General features: G+C 38.8%; 1 protein-coding gene across 1 annotated transcript in view; it reads left to right on the top strand.

Moving 5' to 3' along the window:
• Nucleotides 1-18,570, top strand: part of kcnt1b (potassium sodium-activated channel subfamily T member 1b) — a 73,680-nt gene that overhangs the window by 46,207 nt on the left and 8,903 nt on the right. The window contains exons 10-28 of the mRNA XM_062417213.1: nucleotides 659-753; nucleotides 3,141-3,321; nucleotides 3,870-4,034; nucleotides 4,852-4,988; nucleotides 6,076-6,139; nucleotides 6,439-6,547; nucleotides 6,700-6,808; nucleotides 8,048-8,197; nucleotides 8,343-8,578; nucleotides 9,458-9,671; nucleotides 11,219-11,324; nucleotides 11,510-11,682; nucleotides 13,071-13,142; nucleotides 14,358-14,492; nucleotides 14,888-14,999; nucleotides 15,847-15,948; nucleotides 16,707-16,790; nucleotides 16,889-17,017; nucleotides 18,097-18,394. Of these exons, the coding sequence (XP_062273197.1) occupies nucleotides 659-753; nucleotides 3,141-3,321; nucleotides 3,870-4,034; nucleotides 4,852-4,988; nucleotides 6,076-6,139; nucleotides 6,439-6,547; nucleotides 6,700-6,808; nucleotides 8,048-8,197; nucleotides 8,343-8,578; nucleotides 9,458-9,671; nucleotides 11,219-11,324; nucleotides 11,510-11,682; nucleotides 13,071-13,142; nucleotides 14,358-14,492; nucleotides 14,888-14,999; nucleotides 15,847-15,948; nucleotides 16,707-16,790; nucleotides 16,889-17,017; nucleotides 18,097-18,394 (2,671 nt within the window). The remainder of the gene's footprint in view (nucleotides 1-658; nucleotides 754-3,140; nucleotides 3,322-3,869; nucleotides 4,035-4,851; nucleotides 4,989-6,075; nucleotides 6,140-6,438; nucleotides 6,548-6,699; nucleotides 6,809-8,047; nucleotides 8,198-8,342; nucleotides 8,579-9,457; nucleotides 9,672-11,218; nucleotides 11,325-11,509; nucleotides 11,683-13,070; nucleotides 13,143-14,357; nucleotides 14,493-14,887; nucleotides 15,000-15,846; nucleotides 15,949-16,706; nucleotides 16,791-16,888; nucleotides 17,018-18,096; nucleotides 18,395-18,570) is intronic.

Here is an 18,570-nt window from a genome sequence, read left to right on the forward strand (position 1 = left end):
TCCATATTGTCCAGGATGTATAGTAGGTGCAAAATGACTGGTACATAGCATTCATAGCAATTAAATAATATCCAACTGGTGTAGGGTGTGCTCTTGCTGTGATTCAGGCGAGATCATGACAGAGTGAGAGCTTCATGCCAAGGCGGTAGTTGGGCAGATGGTAGAATCTGGGGCCAGCACATGGAGAGAAGGCAGGGGCAGTTTGGAGAGGCGGTGTTAGGCAGAACATGCTAACAAGGTGCAACTGAAAATGAGTCGTGAGATCCCACGTTTCAAGATGAGTACAGCGGAGATGGATGTTGATTTTGTGTAGCAAATACATGGCAGGATGGTGAAAGTAAAAAATGTTGTTGTGTTCATTTGTATTTAGACCATCTTTTAATTTTCTCCACCAATATATTTAGACAGGGAAGAATCTGTAAAAATTGATGCAAAGACAATGAATGTGAAGACAGTATCTGACTTTTTCAAGCATTGGGTCACTAATGGATCTGATGTAGATTTATCGAGAATCTATAAACTTTGCACGGAGTAATCCAGTATGAAAAATGTAATTAAATTAGGAAAACCTGATATACACAACAACAAAAAACTATATCCAGTAGACTGATAGCTTCATTTACCTGCCTATGTAACGTATCTCTCCTCCTCTCTCCAGAATGATTTCCATCGTGCCATCCAGAGGACCCACTCAGCCATGTTCAACCAGGTGTTCATCCTCATCTGCACCTTACTGTGTCTGGTTTTCACCGGGTGAGTGAACATCGATTCTTGTTGTTAGTCACAGAAAGGCAACTCTGACCATTTCTGCTCTGTTCCCTGTAGATTGCACCACATGACCCAGAATTTTTTTTTTAGCAGCACATTTAGTATTGTACATGTCTTGAGAACAGAAAATGAAGTTATTAAAACATCTCTCAAACATTTTCTTGTGAAATTAGACTGAGGGACAAAATGTAAAGTGTTGGGAGTTGACCAGTTAAGCCAGTTAACTGTTAGCTCATACAAGTAAATAGAAATTATGTATTGAACGTTTTGGGAAACAATTTAATTTGGGCTTTTTTAAGGTCATCTTGTCATTTTAAAGTTTAGTCCAGTCAACTTAACTAGAAAAACTAGAAATACATAGTGATGCACCAAGGAAACTTTGCTTGATTGGATGTCAATTCAGTTGCTTAAATATACAATACAAAGAATACATATACAGAATACAATACATACATGGCCATCATTCTTCATTTCCTATGTATTGCTGGTTTCCCCCACTATAACACAATGTGTAATCAAGGCTGTCACTTGTTCTTATACGTCAGCTTTTTGGCAGACTAATTCACTGGCCACCATCCAACACCTGCCTCCTCTTCTACTCTGTCCATTTAGACTTCCTCATCCCCTCCAGCTCAGGCTTTCATTAAATCTTCCAATTTATCAATGAAAAGACACAAATGAATTAACACAAGCAGTGACATGGAACTGACAGAGCAATCAATGGTGTCAATGAATGTCAATGGTGTTTACTGAACTGTAGCCTACGCCGTATTGACTTGGGTGCCATTTAATCTGGAGCTAATTGGATTTTTATATCAAGTCCACCAGGCTAAACAAGAGTTACGAATGTAACTATGGTTTTATGAATTCTGTATGACCACCAGAGACCAGGAGGTCGAGACAATATATCAACAAAGTCAGACGTGTGATCTTGATGATGATGCAAGCAATCGGATAAAGGGGCTTGTCAGCCAGCAGTCATTTCCAACACAGTCTTCTGTTCAAGACTCTGAATAACGATGGCGGTCATCCAGAATATCCAGAACCTAAGTTACATTTGTAATTCTCATTCTATGTAATTCTCCCTGACTGCCAGAGGTGGTATGTAATATCAACAAGGTCACAAGTGCTTGTGTCTTAGTTGCAGACAGAAGGAGCAGACAACATCACTGCCTACACAGGATCTGGGGTGGCCACGTTAACTCTGTAGAAGTAGGCAAAGGTACAGGAAGAGGCCCAAGTAGTTGCAGCACAGATGCAGCACAGTAGAGCACCCTTCAATACAGCCCAGGAAATGGAGACACTCATTATAGAATGACATTTCACTGGGGGGACCTGGAAGCCCCTGAGGATGTATATTTGTAATACTCTATTGACAGTCTCTGTTTAGACAAGGCACAACCCTTCCTGTGCCCTCCATAACAAACAAATGAAGCATCAGACTGTCAGAATCCAGCCGACACATATATATACTGTGTGAAAGCTAAAACAGGACAAAGTAGACTTACATCAGAATGCAGTTCCTCAACACCTGGCTGCGGGGCAAAAACTGCCAAACTGAGTAAAGCTGGTTGGGCCACATGGTAACCCCAGACCTATCAGAATTACAAGGCAAACAGTCGCTGGCAGTGGACAGAACATGAAGCTACAGCAACCAGAGAGCACCTTTCAGAAAACAGCTCTCCAGAGGATGTGACCCTATATTTCAATCATCCACCAATACATGTCAAGCCGATACAGCAGCAATACACACTTTAATAGTAGTGACAGAGAGTCCTTTATCCAGTAGCATCTGCAAATATTAAAGCAATATAGGCACAGAGAAATGCTCCAGGTCCACGTGTTGAACCTTGCACCAACTGGAAGATTGGAACAGGCCAGTGATGTAGCAGTAGAGCGAGAGACACTCAGCAATAAATCCAGTTAAACCAACGCCTGTAACACTGTATGGCTAGCAATGTAGCGGTGGAGTGGGAAACACACAAATCCAATTTAACCAGCACCCAGTTATAGCGAGACTCACCCATCTAGGAAATACATTTGGCTACTTGTTTGGAAAAGTCCAATGCTTTGTAGTCGAGTTTCAGTGAAACTCCTGGAAGAGATGAGTACCAGCTATGCAGCCTCTGGAGGACAGAAATGTAGCTCTAACCGGTGGGTTATGAGGCTACTGCTGGGTGTCAGGCCTCTTTATTTAGGTATTACATACCATCTCTGCTGGTCAAGAATAATAAAATAGTATTATAACTCTGAAGCAGATTGCCCTTATATCCTTTTGTTGCATGTTTTATTTCAATTATATTTACCAACAGGAGATATGTCTTATATAAGACTATTCTGTCACGCACTATTAATGTCTTGTTTTTTTGCAGAGCTTGTGGGATCCAGCACTTAGAGAGAGCTGGGAAGCACCTGTCCCTGTTTGACTCGTTCTATTTCTGCATCGTCACCTTCTCCACTGTGGGCTATGGGGATGTAACACCACAGATCTGGCCCTCCAAGCTGCTCGTGGTCATCCTGATCTGTGTTGCTCTGGTGGTGCTCCCACTGCAGGTAAAAAGCCAGAGTTTACCAAAGTGCTGTGACGGTTTCCACACTTAGTGAACCTTGTATTAGATTTCTGTCTTATCATTATAATTTCTTTGATCTATGTATCTATGTATGTATCTATGTATGTATGTATGTATGTATGTATGTATCTATCTAGCTGTCTGTCTGTCTGTCTATCTATCTATCTATCTATCTATCTATCTATCTATCTATCTATCTATCTATCTATCTCTTTCAGCTTACTTTTAGTGTTTTTATGGCTTCAGAATCTCTCTGCAAATCTTTTTTAAAATTCAGATAAATCATGCTGGCTCAGTGCAGTAGAACACTCTTGCTGCATGATAAATCCAACTATTGATTGTATTATTTATTTATAGGGAGGGATCACAAACATGTTCTCATATCTCATATGAAAGTGCAAATTGGTTGAGAAATAGAAACAATACAAAGAACTCCTGCCACCCGTAAACTACTGCATTTACAATTTTCACTCCATCATTTAATTCTTGATGCTTTTGACCCCAATCTTGATTTTGTTGTATTTGTGTCAGTTTGAAGAACTAGCGTACCTGTGGATGGAGAGCCAGAAGTTAGGAGGGAACTACAGCCGACACCGAGCACAGACAGAGAAGCATGTGGTATTGTGTGTCAGCTCATTGAAGATAGATCTGCTGATGGATTTCCTGAACGAGTTCTACGCTCATCCAAGATTACAGGTACAACAGAAAGACAAAACAGAGGGGTTTGGATGTTTGATTTTCTGTGTTATAAAATTATAGGTTTTACAAAGTTTTTTAAAACATTGGAGTCATAAATGCAGAGAGGACACTTTTTATTACTCACTAAACTATAGATAACTAAACTACAGATAACTAATACATTGAACCGATGTGTGAAGGTGATTTTAAACTAATATTTACATTTGTATCATTCTAGTTTTAAAGTACAATTTCATAGCTACCTTACAGCAAATATCCTCTTGTAATGTCTTGTAATATATATTTTTTGGGGTTTTTTTTTTTTTTTTTTGAGTGGGGGCTTGTTTCTGACTGTATGTCACAATTTATAATATGCAAAGTCACAGTCTTGTCTTGACTAACTTATTTTGTTTCTGACCTCTGAGACACCAGAGAACCTAAATATGCAAAACGGTGCAGCGAAGTGCAGCATGATCTGTTGTCAATCGCTAGAATTTAATTTTCCCTTCTGGGTCCATCAAGCACTGATAATGCCGGACAACATTACCATCACCAACTATCTAATTAATGATTTACCTTTCTGTCAGCTCATATTACTTCAAGCTTACAGCTTTTGCTTTGTATGTAAAAATTCAGCATGAACATGAACCGGACCAGAACCAAAAGGCGTCCATATATTTTTTCTTCATTGGTCTGGAACAAATGAACCACACTTAAAGCACCACACAAGTTAACATACAATGCATACATTGTAAGAAACTATGCACGTATACTATATGTGCTTCTAATTGCAGCATGGTTTTAATAAATGCATTCATGTTCTTTTGTCTTGCAGGATTACTATGTGGTGATTCTGTGTCCGACTGAGATAGATATTCAAGTCCGCCGTATCCTCCAGATCCCTCTGTGGTCCCAGAGGGTCATCTATCTTCAAGGATCTGCCCTCAAAGACCAGGACCTGATGAGGGCCAAGTGAGTGGCTGCATGCCGCAGGACACATGTATACAAATACCTATGCATGTAGTTTTTTTCATAGCAGTTGGATACAATTTCTGATTCTAAATATATAAATAAGGCATATTCACCAAGAAATGCACTTTCCAGGTCCTAGCACTTTTTTTTTTTTACATTAATGCAAAAGTTCTGGATAAAAATCTCAGCTAAAAGACTTCATGTTAAATTTAAAATGTATGTCCTTCACGGGAAAATTAGAGTCACTGAAGTGCAGCTGAAGGGTGAGATACAAGTCCACTTGGCTGCCCTCTGCTTGCACATTAACGTAATGGGATTTCACTCCATGTTGATCATCTGTTCACATCAAAGGCCATATACCTAGGCAGAAATAGAAACTGCGATAGATTGCGGAATATGTTTCACCTGTCAACTTTGTTCATGTTCTTATGATATATTTCAGCACCAGTGTGCCACTCATGCTTGTACTGTTGCTTCAGGAGATCATGCTGCTGGCAGATGGTGTTGTGCTGCTTTATATTACTTGTCGTGATGTTATGAACATAAAATTCAATGGGGCCTAACTACCTCTCACTAGCACATGGCAGTGTGAAATCACAGTCATAAATTTGTCCAGGAGTCCATTCTCTTTTCTTTGTTACATACCCAATTCAATGTGCAAAGTTGTGCAGGTGTTTAGATGTTGAGGCAATTTTACGCACTAGATGTTCCAGATAAAATCACTCAGGTAGGTAATACATGAGGATATTACTGTAAGCATTTCTTACTGTAGTTCTCTTTAAGTCCATAGTACATGCAGGGTTTTTTATCACAAATGAATTGCACCACTATCACTCATGTGTCTCTAACATTGCAGTCTAATGTCAACCAAAGGCAGATTGTTTTCATGCTAGAATGGGACTGTTGACCTTTTCAGCCATTGTCATCGAACATTAGCGCTCATCCCTGCCTAGATTTTCTCTAAAGCATTGATCTCATTCAATAATGAATTTAACGTTTGGTTGAATGTTCTCTTCACAGTCACCAACCATTAACCCTGCTTGTCTCTGCTCCTTTCTTCATCTGTCTCTCTCTGACAATCCCTCAGAATGGACGACGCCGAGGCCTGCTTCATCCTCAGCAGCAGGAATGAGGTCGACCGAACTGCTGCCGTGAGTCAGATCAATAGTAATTTTTCAGTTGTTGCAAACCCTCATTTCCAGTATAAACCTTTCCCCAAGATAATAATTATTTTAAAATGAGCAATTTTCCTTCACACTCTACTTCCTTTACAAATTAGCTGTGAGCTGGAGATAGTCTGATGTTGTGATTCTGTTGGAGGCGCCGCTGAGTGCTGAGAGCACATTGAGTCTCGGAGGCAAAATTTATGGTCCATAAAAGTCAGATTGCATTTGCCGTACAGATGACTTACTGGATGAGTAAAATAGGTGAACTACTTCTTCTCCCACAGGATCACCAGACTATTTTGAGGGCTTGGGCTGCAAAGGACTTTGCTCCAAACTGCCCTCTCTATGTCCAAATTCTCAAACCAGAAAATAAGTTTCATGTTAAATTTGCTGGTAAGTGCTTTATATTCTCTTTTATCCCTCTTACATTTTGTATGATTTTTTTTCTAAAACCCAACACATACACACATTTTGAATTAACTAACACCTTTTTTTACACTTCTGAATCTAACACTATAACATTGCAACTTGTCCATTTTCATCAGATCATGTAGTGTGTGAAGAGGAGTTCAAATATGCCATGTTGGCGCTAAACTGTGTGTGTCCGGCCACGTCTACTTTAGTCACGCTCCTGGTTCACACCTCCAGAGGACAGTGAGTACACACCATCTTGTACATTTATTAAAAATAATTAAAAGTAGCATTTATTTACAGCGGTAGAGCTGCTTGACTGACAGAAAATGAATTGGCAACAAGTTTGTTAATCGGGTAATTATTTTAGTCATTTCTTAATAAAAAAGCCAAATATTTGCTGTTGGCAGCCCCTCAAATGTGATGATTAATGTCATAATTTGATTCTGAATCGTGACCATACCATGCTTTGGTAGTCAGATGCTACTGTAGCTGTTTGAAATGTGAACTAAGCTACTGAGTGACCCTAGATAACTTTAGTTTGGTTTGCTTGAACAGTTTGAACAATAGTAGAAGAGTTTGTCTTCTTCCCTCTCTCTCAATTTTCATCTTTTTCTTTGGGTTTCAGCCTGACATTGTTTATCCAAAACCTCTGTGGATTTCTATCTATTTAGATTTAACTCAACCAATGACATTATTTCTGCTTCCAGAGCATCTCAACCAAGTTTATAAGTAAACTTTAAATCTTGCTAATGTTTAATATTCATTTATTTCATTACTCATGTAGACAGATTCAATCCCACTTGATGATTAATTTTAGACAAAGATGACTGATACTGATGAGTGCAGCACAGGTTTTATAATTACACAGACTGTTCCTGGTTTTTGTCTCTGCAGAGCTGAATACTGTACTGTCACCACTGCAGAAACTTGTCACTGCCAAGTCAGTAAACATTACAACGTTCCTTGTTTGGCTATAAATCTGGCTGTGTTCTTCACATTCTGTGCAAGGGGACCAATATATTCCACAGCAGAGACTTAAAACATCCATTTCAATTTCCATTATGGGAAATTTGTGGTGGCTTGGGGCAGTGAAGGTGACGGGAATGGGAATAGACTTCTACGTGACGGGTGTTAATTTAAACATCATCAAATTGATTAAAAGTTGTAAAGCAGAAGAACTGCTCAGATAAAATGACCCTGTAGCCTTTTCAACCTATCGTGTTTTTAGGATTGTTATTGTGATTTTAATTTCAGAGGCGGGGGAGCGAAAGGTCATGAAAGGCCAAACTCATTTATCAGTCGATGGGAAAAGCAAATTAAGTCTGAATTGATTCGAAGAAAATTTATTTTATGCATTGATATTACTTTTGTGCCGTAGTTAATATAAAAACTGATAAATTGATAGCGATATCATCTACTTCAAGCACAAACCTTGACGTGATGGTAGATTCAGTAACTATTCTGATGATACTTTTCCAGGGAAGGACAAATGTCACCAGAGCAGTGGCAGAGGACGTATGGACGCTGCTCTGGAAACGAGGTCTACCACATCCGTTTGTGTGACAGCAAGTTTTTCGGGGAGTATGATGGGAAAAGCTTCACCTACGCCTCCTTCCACGCCCATAAGAAGTTAGTAAAACTTCCACCTGATTGATTTGGACGCACTGTATTAATATTCTATCTCATTACAGTGTCTCACACATTGTCACACACATGTCTAAAGCATTTTCCCAGGAGGGCTTTTTGAATTTTGGCTTCGTCCTTTACCTCACAGGTATGGTGTGTGTCTGATCGGGGTGAAGAGGGAGGACAACAAGAGCATCATGCTGAACCCTGGCCCCCGCCACATCATGACGGCCGCGGACACCTGCTACTACATCAACATCACCAAGGAGGAGAACTCCGCCTTCATCTTCAAAGAGGAGGAGAAGCACAACAAGGGCCTGCCCGTCACCGGCCTGTACGACGCCCCCTCCAGACTGCCTGTGCACAGCATCATCGCCAGCATGGGTAAGACTGAGAGAGGTGATGCGGAGGAGCAGGTTTAGACGTAGGGAATGTGATATTTGTCGTGGTGGTACGAGTAAAGATTCAGTTTGCAGACAGTCTTACTGTACGATTGATTGAAGGGGTTTCCGTGTAAGGAGAAAATGGATGCTTTGTTGTTGTTGATGTTTACTTACACTAAATTGCGCTCACGCTGCGCACACATTTTTCGAATGGTTGCTGCACGGGCGGTGTTGTATTCTTTTACTTACTGTTATGCATGATTGTTTTTCTTACTACACGCTTTTTTACTTTGCTGGCTGACATTATTGTGTTGTGCTTTTTCTTTGAACTGTGAAAGTTGATCAGGCCACTTCATATGGTAAGTTTGTGCATGAAACAACACTTATTTTCTTTATTACATACTGTAGGCATAGTGATATTTTAATATATAACCCTTTACTTAATATCTTTTGTTTGATAGAATCATAATTTCCACATTAACCATGACATACGTATTGCACATATGTACCTGAAATACCCTGGCATACATCATATTAGCTATCTGTAATATGATGTATGATCAATATTGCTCGCATGTTATTTTGCTGTAGCTTTTGCCAGAGCAATATATCTTCTTGTCAAGGTCAAATGTAAAAAAAAATGGGCTAACTGAGGGAGGCTAAGATGCTGAACAAGCTAAACATAGACGATATTATATTGAATGTGAAAACATGTTCTCCAGCAGCAGAATGTTTTCTGAGATAAAAATGGTCCTGGGTCCTTTTATCTGCTGTTTACTTCAAAACACAATAGAATAAATGTGCTGCCCTTGCTATATTTTAATAGCCTTATGGTGTGCTTCTCAGTGAGATACATACAATAGCACCTTGTTATTTTCAGGTACCGTAGCCATAGATCTCCAGAACCCCGATCCCCCCGAGGAAAGCGGCAAACTAACCTTGCCGACAGAGAACGGCGCTGGAAGCCGCAGGCCGAGCATCGCACCTGTCCTGGAGATCGCTGACTCCTCTGCCATACTGCCCTGCGACCTCCTCAGTGACCAATCAGAGGATGAGACCAACCAGTCAGACGAAGAGGGCTCTGTGGGGTCAGAGTAAGTGACGTGGCTGTGGTTGAGATGTAAAAAAGGAGGGGTGAGGCGTTAGGTTGGTCTGGTCTGTCTGTCAGAAAATGTAAGAGCTCGCTGTGGTAGTAATGATCGAAATAGTGAAAGCATACTGTACTCTACACTTGATTGATGGCACCAATTCTCTTGTCTTCTTCGTGTCTGAGTGGTTATAGGAGGAGAGATTGACGAGGTTGAAATAGGCGTGTAATCTGTGTATCATGATGCCTCAAGGTGCTGACGTGACAGTGATGAATGTGTCTGACATGACAAGGGAGGTCAGCACTTTTCTTCCTGGGTGGAGCTCACGTACAGTGTCCTTACATAGATCCTCAACACTCATTTATCAGGCCAGACAGATAGTCGCCATTACAGTTCAGCAGGTCAGAGGAAATCATTTATCTCTTTGTTCCTCTCTTTTCTCTCTGTATGTGGTTTCATTAGATGGAGATACGTTTAGGATGGATTGTTTGTATGTGCCTCTGGGGCTCACAGTCTGTACTTCAGCACACACAAGTACATCAAAAGAGTAACTGGTTGAGTCTGGTTAGAACCAGACTCGACTGGCTCTCATTATGTTGGACATTAAGTCCTCCTTACCTCTGTTCCTCTATTACTGCGCCCCATGATGCTTGAGTAGCGGTGAGGTTACAGACTGCAACCAACTGCTTATAATACTGATTAGAACATACTTGTGAATATTGAATTATTATATTCCATTTCTGCCAAGTTCGTTTTGCTATATGTCACTAAATCCTACACACTGCACCTGTATGAGTTCTCAGGCGCAGCCAAAGGGGAGATAGACACATCTGCAACATGTGCAGAGGACAGTAAGTAAGAGAGTAAGTCTCAAGGTCCCACAGTGCCATCATGTGGTCATCCAGTGTGATGCATCTATAAACAAAGCCAGAATCTGTTTCATTAGCCAACTAGAGGACACTGTGAAACTGATGAGGGTAATTGTAGCTGACACATTACAAATCAGTGGACACAAAACCAAACTGACTAAATGAGACACAAATAAAACTAAACAGGCTCCAAAGTTTGTACTTTTTTGTATAGTTTTGTGTCGGTATAGAGCAGAAAATTAGTCCTTCAGACTTAAAGCATCACTTATTTGATCTAAAAGACTGCAGAATGCGACAATGTACAGAAAAGGCAACATTTTCCTTTTTTCAGTAAATGATGGTGATATTCAGTGTGATGAATAATGATGAAAATAATTAAGAAGGTGACAGTGATCTAGAATTCTTGGCAAAGTGGAAACACCTGTACGATCATTTATCAGTACAAATCTGAATTAAAATTCATGCTGTTTTTGTCTGTAGGGGAAGTTTGTAGTTCCTTCATAAAATATATAGAAAAAACATGTAAGGCAAGACAGTTTTAATATAGCTGTGAACAGGTAGGTATCTCTATCAGATGAAATGTGGACTGCATCTCTGGAAGAAAAATAAGTTATTAAAGTTTGCTGTCACTCAGAAGCCTCTCACTGAGTGTTTCTTCTTTGTCTTTGTTTTGCTTCTTCTCAGTTTTGTGAAGGGCTACCCTCCCAACTCGCCCTACATCGGCAGCTCTCCAACTCTGTGCCACCTCCTACCACAGAAAGCGCCGTTCTGCTGCCTTCGTCTCGACAAGGTGAATCCACACGCAGGAAAAGAAACAGACAGCTCAGAACTCAACCACAAGAAAACCACTGTGAAATGTCAACATGCACTAACCTCGTTCTGATCAACAAGAAAATCGTTATGTGTCTCCGTAGAGCTCAGTCAAACTAAAACCTGGATGACTTCCTGTTGTCTGAATTGTCTGTCTCTGTGCAGGGCTGTACACACAGCAGCTTTGAAGATGCCAAGGCGTACGGTTTCAAAAATAAGCTGATTATAGTGTCTGCGGAGATGGCAGGAAATGGTCTCTACAACTTCATTGTCCCTCTGCGAGCGTACTATCGGCCCAGGAAGGAGCTCAACCCCATAGTGCTGCTACTGGACTACCCGTAAGATTACTCAACCTGTCCAACCTAATGTTTGTTTTTTTGTTTGCTTCCTCTTTCCTCATACAGTAATCAAATCAAAGGCTGTGCTCAAGTTTCTTTCATACATGGGCATCAAACACATGTAGAACCTCGAACAATGTCTTTATATCTGAAATGTACGTAATAATATAAATATCATTCTTGGGCTGCAATGATTAGTTGATTAGTCGATTAGTTGATTGATAGAAATTAATCGTCAACTATTTGATTATCAATTAGTCATTTGTTTAAAAAAAAATCTCAAATAAATATAACAAACTATTTTCTGGTTTCTTAAGTCTTCATCAGTTGTAAGCTAAATATCTTTTTAGTCTCAGTCAACACTTAGTGATATTTGAGGATGTTTTGGAAACAGTTATCAACATTTTTTCACCATATAAGACATTTTTATAGACCAAACAATTGATTGATGAATTGAGAAAATAATCAACAGATTAATCGATAATTAAAATAATAACTAGTTGCAGCCCTGTATCAGTTAATATGCTACTCGGTTACCAACTCGGAAACCAGGCTTTTATCTGTCTCTCCTTTTGCTACATGAATGTTAACACTACTGCACAACATGTGGATTAGTTCATTATTTCAGAGTTTGACATAGATGAAAATCATCTGGTTCTGAAATACGAGCACATTTTTTTGCCAGAATTGCCTGCAATAGATTAAAGCTTGAAGAAAAACAAGTTTTACATTATTAATAAAACACAGTGCTTTATGCAGAACAAAATTGGTTGGGGAATGTATCTGTATGTGCCTGTTAGTGTGTATTTGTACAGTAATTGTGTTCTACCGAAGCATGTGGGCTTAAAAAGGATCAAAATGCACCCAGTACTTTTATGTATTTGCAATTTAAAACAACAAAGCTGCTTTCAGTAGAGACTTTATAATAACAGCTGGAACTTCAGTTTGCTTTGCTGTAGGATAAAGAAAACAATACTTTTGCATTATTCATAAACACAGATCTTTCTGCAACAGAAAGCATATCTGTGTTTCAGGGTACGTATACATTTGTGTGTGTATTTTCTTCTGTAACTCACTGTTGTTTCATTAACTTTGGCCAAATCTTTGCAGTAACTGAAACCGATAAACCACACAGACAGAGAGCCAAGAAAGCTTTGGCTAAGTGAGACCCTCAGGAGTTTCCATGGCAACCACTTAAATCCTCCCATGGAGTGATTAAATGCCTATTTTTCCTGTTGCTGCATAATAAACCATCATTTAATACAGTGGAAGCAGATCAACCCCTTTCATAAATCAACAAGTACATTTCAGGAAATTACTTCAACAATGTCATTATCTGCAACAATTAGTATGAGATGCTAATTCATGATGTTTCCTGTTTCCTGCAGGCCAGACAACCACTTCTTAGAGGCCATTTGCTGCTTCCCAATGGTTTACTTCATGGCTGGCACAATCGATAAGTATGTTTTTGGATTATTAAAAAAAATGCTGATATGATTAACTAATTTAATGATTGTGTTCATCTCAATGTTTAATGCAGCTGCCAGCAATGCAGCTTTAATACAAAATTCACAAATAATCTCATCTCATCTTCTTCCCACTTTATCCGGGGTCGGGTCTCACAAATAATATGCCACCCAATCCTTAATGGATGTTTGCAATCAATATCGAATGTTTTATGGCCCATTTAAAGAAAACGTTCCCCCTTAAACACACTGCTTTTTTGACACTCAGTTTTACAGCAATGTTCAAAACTAGTGACGGCTTGAAAGTATATTTTAAAAAGATCCAGACTCTGATTTCAGCTAAATGCACAGTTCACACTCAGTCAGGATAGAGTCTCACAGGCCAAAGTCCTTAAATGTTTTAGTAACTACTAACTATTTTCAAACTATCTTATTGATTCACTTAATTGCGTTGCACCTTTAAAACTTAAAAAAGCTTAGTTAGTAAAGTAATAGTAGTGAGAAATGAGAAAGTAATGTGTAAATCAGTTGCTGGGAAACATTGGTTTTGCTGTCCAATCAAAATTAACTATGTAAACAGGAAGTCACTATAGCATCACAACTGCCAAAAATATCAGTTTTATAGGGGAAAACCATATATTAAACTTGACTACCTTTTGTAAATGTAGGTGTGACTTTGATTTATTTCTACAATAATTAAAAAATATATACTTGTATATAAATGTATGCTTGTGTTAGTAATATTCATGTTATTCAACATTATTGAGTATTTATGCTAACCAAACCAATGCTATTTGATATTTTAGTATAATGTTATGGACATGGCACCTTTATAATTTGAGGCAATTTTGTGTTATCTTTATAAAATAATCTTAAATCTTTAGATATGATTACCATATACCATATTCTTTATTTCACATTTCAATATCAGTAGGCCATATATTAGCAAGCTAATGTAAGTTGCAACAGTTAGGTCTTTAAGTGTGTGAACAAATGTATGCTAATATTAATCCATGTACAAATTACCATTTACAGCCTAGTTATAATGTAAATGTATGTGGATTATGCAGGTTTGGGGAAAGTGTGTTCTCTAAAATGATTTAATGGGCTGAATTGAACATCACAGATTGATGTTAATACCATTGTTTTAATAAGAAAGAGTTGATATGTCATGAAGTAATAAACTCAGCTGTCTTTTGAATGGACCAGCTTGGACAACCTGCTGCAGTGTGGTATAATCTATGCCGACAACTTGGTGGTTGTGGACAAGGAGAGCACCATGAGCGCTGAGGAGGACTACATGGCAGACGCCAAGACCATCGTCAACGTCCAGACTATGTTCAGGTAAGAGAGAGAGAGAGAGAGAGAGAGAGAGAGAGAGAGAGAGAGAGAGAGAGAGAGAGAGAGAGAGAGAGAGAGAGAGAGAGAGAGTTTTTACAGTGTAGAAACATTCAATTAATCCAATCCAGTCCTTGTCCAAAGGACATTCAAATGAGCACCACATTTAATTAATTTCTTCATCTGTTCTCAGTAAAATTCTGGAGACTAAATGCTTGTTTTTTGCCAGAATTAGTTAATCGCAAAGTGTTTTCAAAGACAAACTACAGTTGCCAAAGTTCTGAAACTACTCTTTTATTCAACAACCAAAATTAAAAGCATTGATCACTGCCACAGCATGAAGCTTTTAATCTTTTCACTAACATCCCATTGTATCTCTTTTTTCCCTCCCTCTTTCTCAGGCTGTTCCCCAGTCTCAGCATCATCACAGAGCTCACACACCCGTCCAACATGAGGTTCATGCAGTTTAGAGCCAAGGACTGCTACTCACTCGCTCTCTCCAAACTGGAGAAGGTGAGATGATTAGGACTGAGGGGAGCGACCCTCAGACTCCCTGGTTTTAACCCACATTATTTTCCTCAGTGTGAAACTCTGCGATCCATCCATCTCATAAATGGACTATATAGAGCTGGAATATAGAATATCTGTAGTGTTGTAATGTTTAAAATAAGTTAACCTTTGTACAGTCATTTAAAGTACTTTTGTGTGTTGCTTGTGTGTGAGTAGAGATCGAGGGAATCGTGTTTTGTTTTCCTCTCAACAGTAACTCTTACTGCTTGTGAATTGTGTCACAAACATTATACTCATTTCCTATTTCACTCTGCATAATCATATCTGTTATGTTTGGGCTATTTTAAGAGGAGAGTGCCTTGGCTCTGTTTATATTATATTGGAGGAGCTTTTTCACCCTTCCAAAAACAAGTAGCCGTACACACTGTTACATTTTAAAGATTTTTCTAGTTCGTTTATGTCATTTCTTCAGCTATTTTGCCAATAATAGATAGTTCATTTAAGGATATTAACACTGAAAAGCACAAGAGGATCTGATAATGACGATCAATAATATTTTGTATCGAGGCCACAAAGTTACAGTATACAGACCAACATTTACCCATGAATTTTACTCTAGATGATAGTAGTTTCTCATTTCTGAATGTTTCATGTCACCTTTTTCCTCAACCTACAGTCATAATTTGTTTAAAACTTGTCTCTTGGCCAACTTGTAGGTTTTCAGGTGTGAAAATTCCTTTTTGTGTTTTCAAATCTATCTTGTTGTGAGTAGAGAAAAAGGAGCAATAGATCAGTAAATGTACAAGAGTGAGATTTTAACATCTTGTAGTTCTGTTTCTCAAATCCTCAGATAGAGCGTGATAAGGGCTCCAACCTGGCCTTCATGTTCCGGCTGCCGTTTGCTGCAGGCAGGGTGTTCAGTATCAGCATGCTGGATACTCTGCTGTACCAGGTGGGAAGATAAACACTGGCTTTTCAGGGTTGTGCTCATATTAGATGTCAAGATAAATATAGGCTTAAGTCAAACACACACGTCAACTGATAATTGAATCTGTTTTTGTGCTGCTACAAGTATCTCACAGCTGATTCATGAATAGCTGAGTGTTCTACAGCACCTAAGTCAATATTTTCTAATGATATTCAGCATTTTCAACAAGCTTCATGTCAAAATTACAGGTATTTTGTGTTTTACCTCGATTTGGATCCTCAATTAACATCATCTGAACATACTTTTGCACTTTCAATCAAAATGTTACTTCCAAACAGCATTATTGAAAGGAATGAATTAAATGTGCAAAGACATAGAAGTAGCAGCATTTATTAGTTGAATATAATAACAACAACAACAATTATAATAATAATGATAATAATAATAATAATAATAATAATAATAATAATAATAATAATAATAATAATAATAATAATAATAATAGTTGATATTAAAAGGGCAAATTAGTCCTAAAAACATTCTAATGGACAGACAAAAAAGGAATATTAGGACCATTTGTCACAAAATAAGTCCTGGGGTAAAATAAATAAAACAAACTGATTTTACAAAACAATGTGGGAGCATTTGACAGTGTTTTTAATAATTAAATAGACTTGATTAGCACTGTGTTGAGCATATAGATGCAGAACAAGTTGTTTTCCAGCTAGACTTCACGTGAGTTGAATATCTTTTCACCGCAGTCTTTCTCTTTGTTTCGACAGTCGTTTGTTAAGGACTACATGATCGCAATTGCGAGGCTGCTTCTCGGTCTGGACACCACGCCTGGCTCTGGGTATCTGTGTGCTGTAAGCAGCGATGCTCCATCCTCTAAGCAGTGGATTTGTAAGTTTGATAAAATGACCGTGAAGTGCAAATCGCGTTGATCCTTGTTCTCCCTCCTCAGATGAAGATCACAGAGGAGGACCTGTGGATCAGGACTTACGGCAGACTCTTCCAGAAACTTTGTTCCTCCAGCGCTGAGATCCCCATCGGGATCTACCGCACCGAGTCGCACATGTTCTCAACCTCAGAGGCAAGTTCAGTCTGACATACTAAATATGTGACTCCTGGATGTGGGTTTGGTCTCGGCTTCGGCTCCTGGTTTGGCTTCAGCTTATACATCCTTAAGTTCCTCCATCTTTTTGTGTTTTCTTTATTACCTCTATGTTATTAGTTAAATTCTCATCATGTAGTTTTTTGATTAGCTTTCTTTCTGTTTTCATGTTTTCAAAAATGTCTTTTCTTTGTTCACATCCTCCTTTCATTCTCCTTTCTTTTCTAAAGTCAATATTTTTCTCCATTCTCTCCTCCTGTCTTTATTCTTTCTAACTGCTTTTATCGCTTTATTGCTTTTCCTTTTTCATTACCAACTATCTTGCTTGCTTCTTTATGCATCTCGCTCCTCAATTTATCCCCTTTTCTTTCTCCTTTGTTCATTTCAATTTCACTTCAGTTGCATCATTGTGTGCCACTGTTATGTTTATGCAATTATTTGTGACAAAAATGAATGCCAAAGCAGTCAAGGGAAATTAACACTTTTGTCTGGATACCACAGCTCCCATCAGAAAGTCCCCAATTACACTGACTATTATTCTAGCGAGGGTGATTATTAACAAAGTAATCAGCCTCTAAATCATCATCAACCAGAGATGTATCATAGCTGGGGAGTGTTAATTTCCCGACTGCTGAATAGTCAATGATGAAATAGTAAATACAGCACATTTACTATTTTATGTGCTGCTTTCTGAGGCTTTAAACAATTTTGCTTTGGATGCCCCCATCTTTCATTGCATCTCTTTTTGTTTGGATGTCTGTTTGTCCCTTTCTTGTTTCAGGGCAAGGACAGTTACCCACAGGTAAGATCCAGATGTGTTTTTTTAATTGTCATCACTCCATGCTGACATCATGCAACAAAGAAAAATACCTTACTGGAATTTTTCTGATATTAATATAAAAAGTTCATAACCATCATAGCAAAATGGTTACTGAAAATAGCGCATAGAAAAGGATAAAAGATGAAAAATGTTTATTTTATTGTCATACAAACAAGTATTTTTTAAAAGAATAAAATCTAAATAATAAAAAACAGTCAAACAAACCCTCCTTTCTCAGTCTCAGGTGTCCATCAACGTGGAGCAGGGCGAAGAGCATCGTGAACGTGGAGAGTCCTGGAAGGAAAAGACAGCCCACAGAAACTCCACCACGAGCGACCAATCAGAGCACCCGCTGCTGAGGAAGAAGAGCATGCAGTGGGCGCGGCGTCTGAGCAGGAAGAGCACAAAGCCATCAAGCAGAGCCGAGCGCATCTCGCAGCAGAGACTCAACCTGTACCGACGCTCTGAGCGACAGGAGCTGTCTGAGCTGGTCAAGAATCGCATGAAGCACCTGGGCCTGCCCACCGTGGGATACGGTGAGTAAAACTACTGATTGAAAGATGGTCAGATGATAAAAAGTCTATATATTTCCTTTCGTACTGTTTGTAGAAGTTGACTTATTACATTTTTAATTGTAATTCACTGCAGTAGTTTACAATTTATGATTTATTTTATGGCAAAACATATACATAATGCAGCTGGTTTAAACAGA

This window comes from Scomber scombrus, chromosome 4, assembly GCF_963691925.1.
Source record: "Scomber scombrus chromosome 4, fScoSco1.1, whole genome shotgun sequence".
NCBI classification, from domain to species: domain Eukaryota; kingdom Metazoa; phylum Chordata; class Actinopteri; order Scombriformes; family Scombridae; genus Scomber; species Scomber scombrus.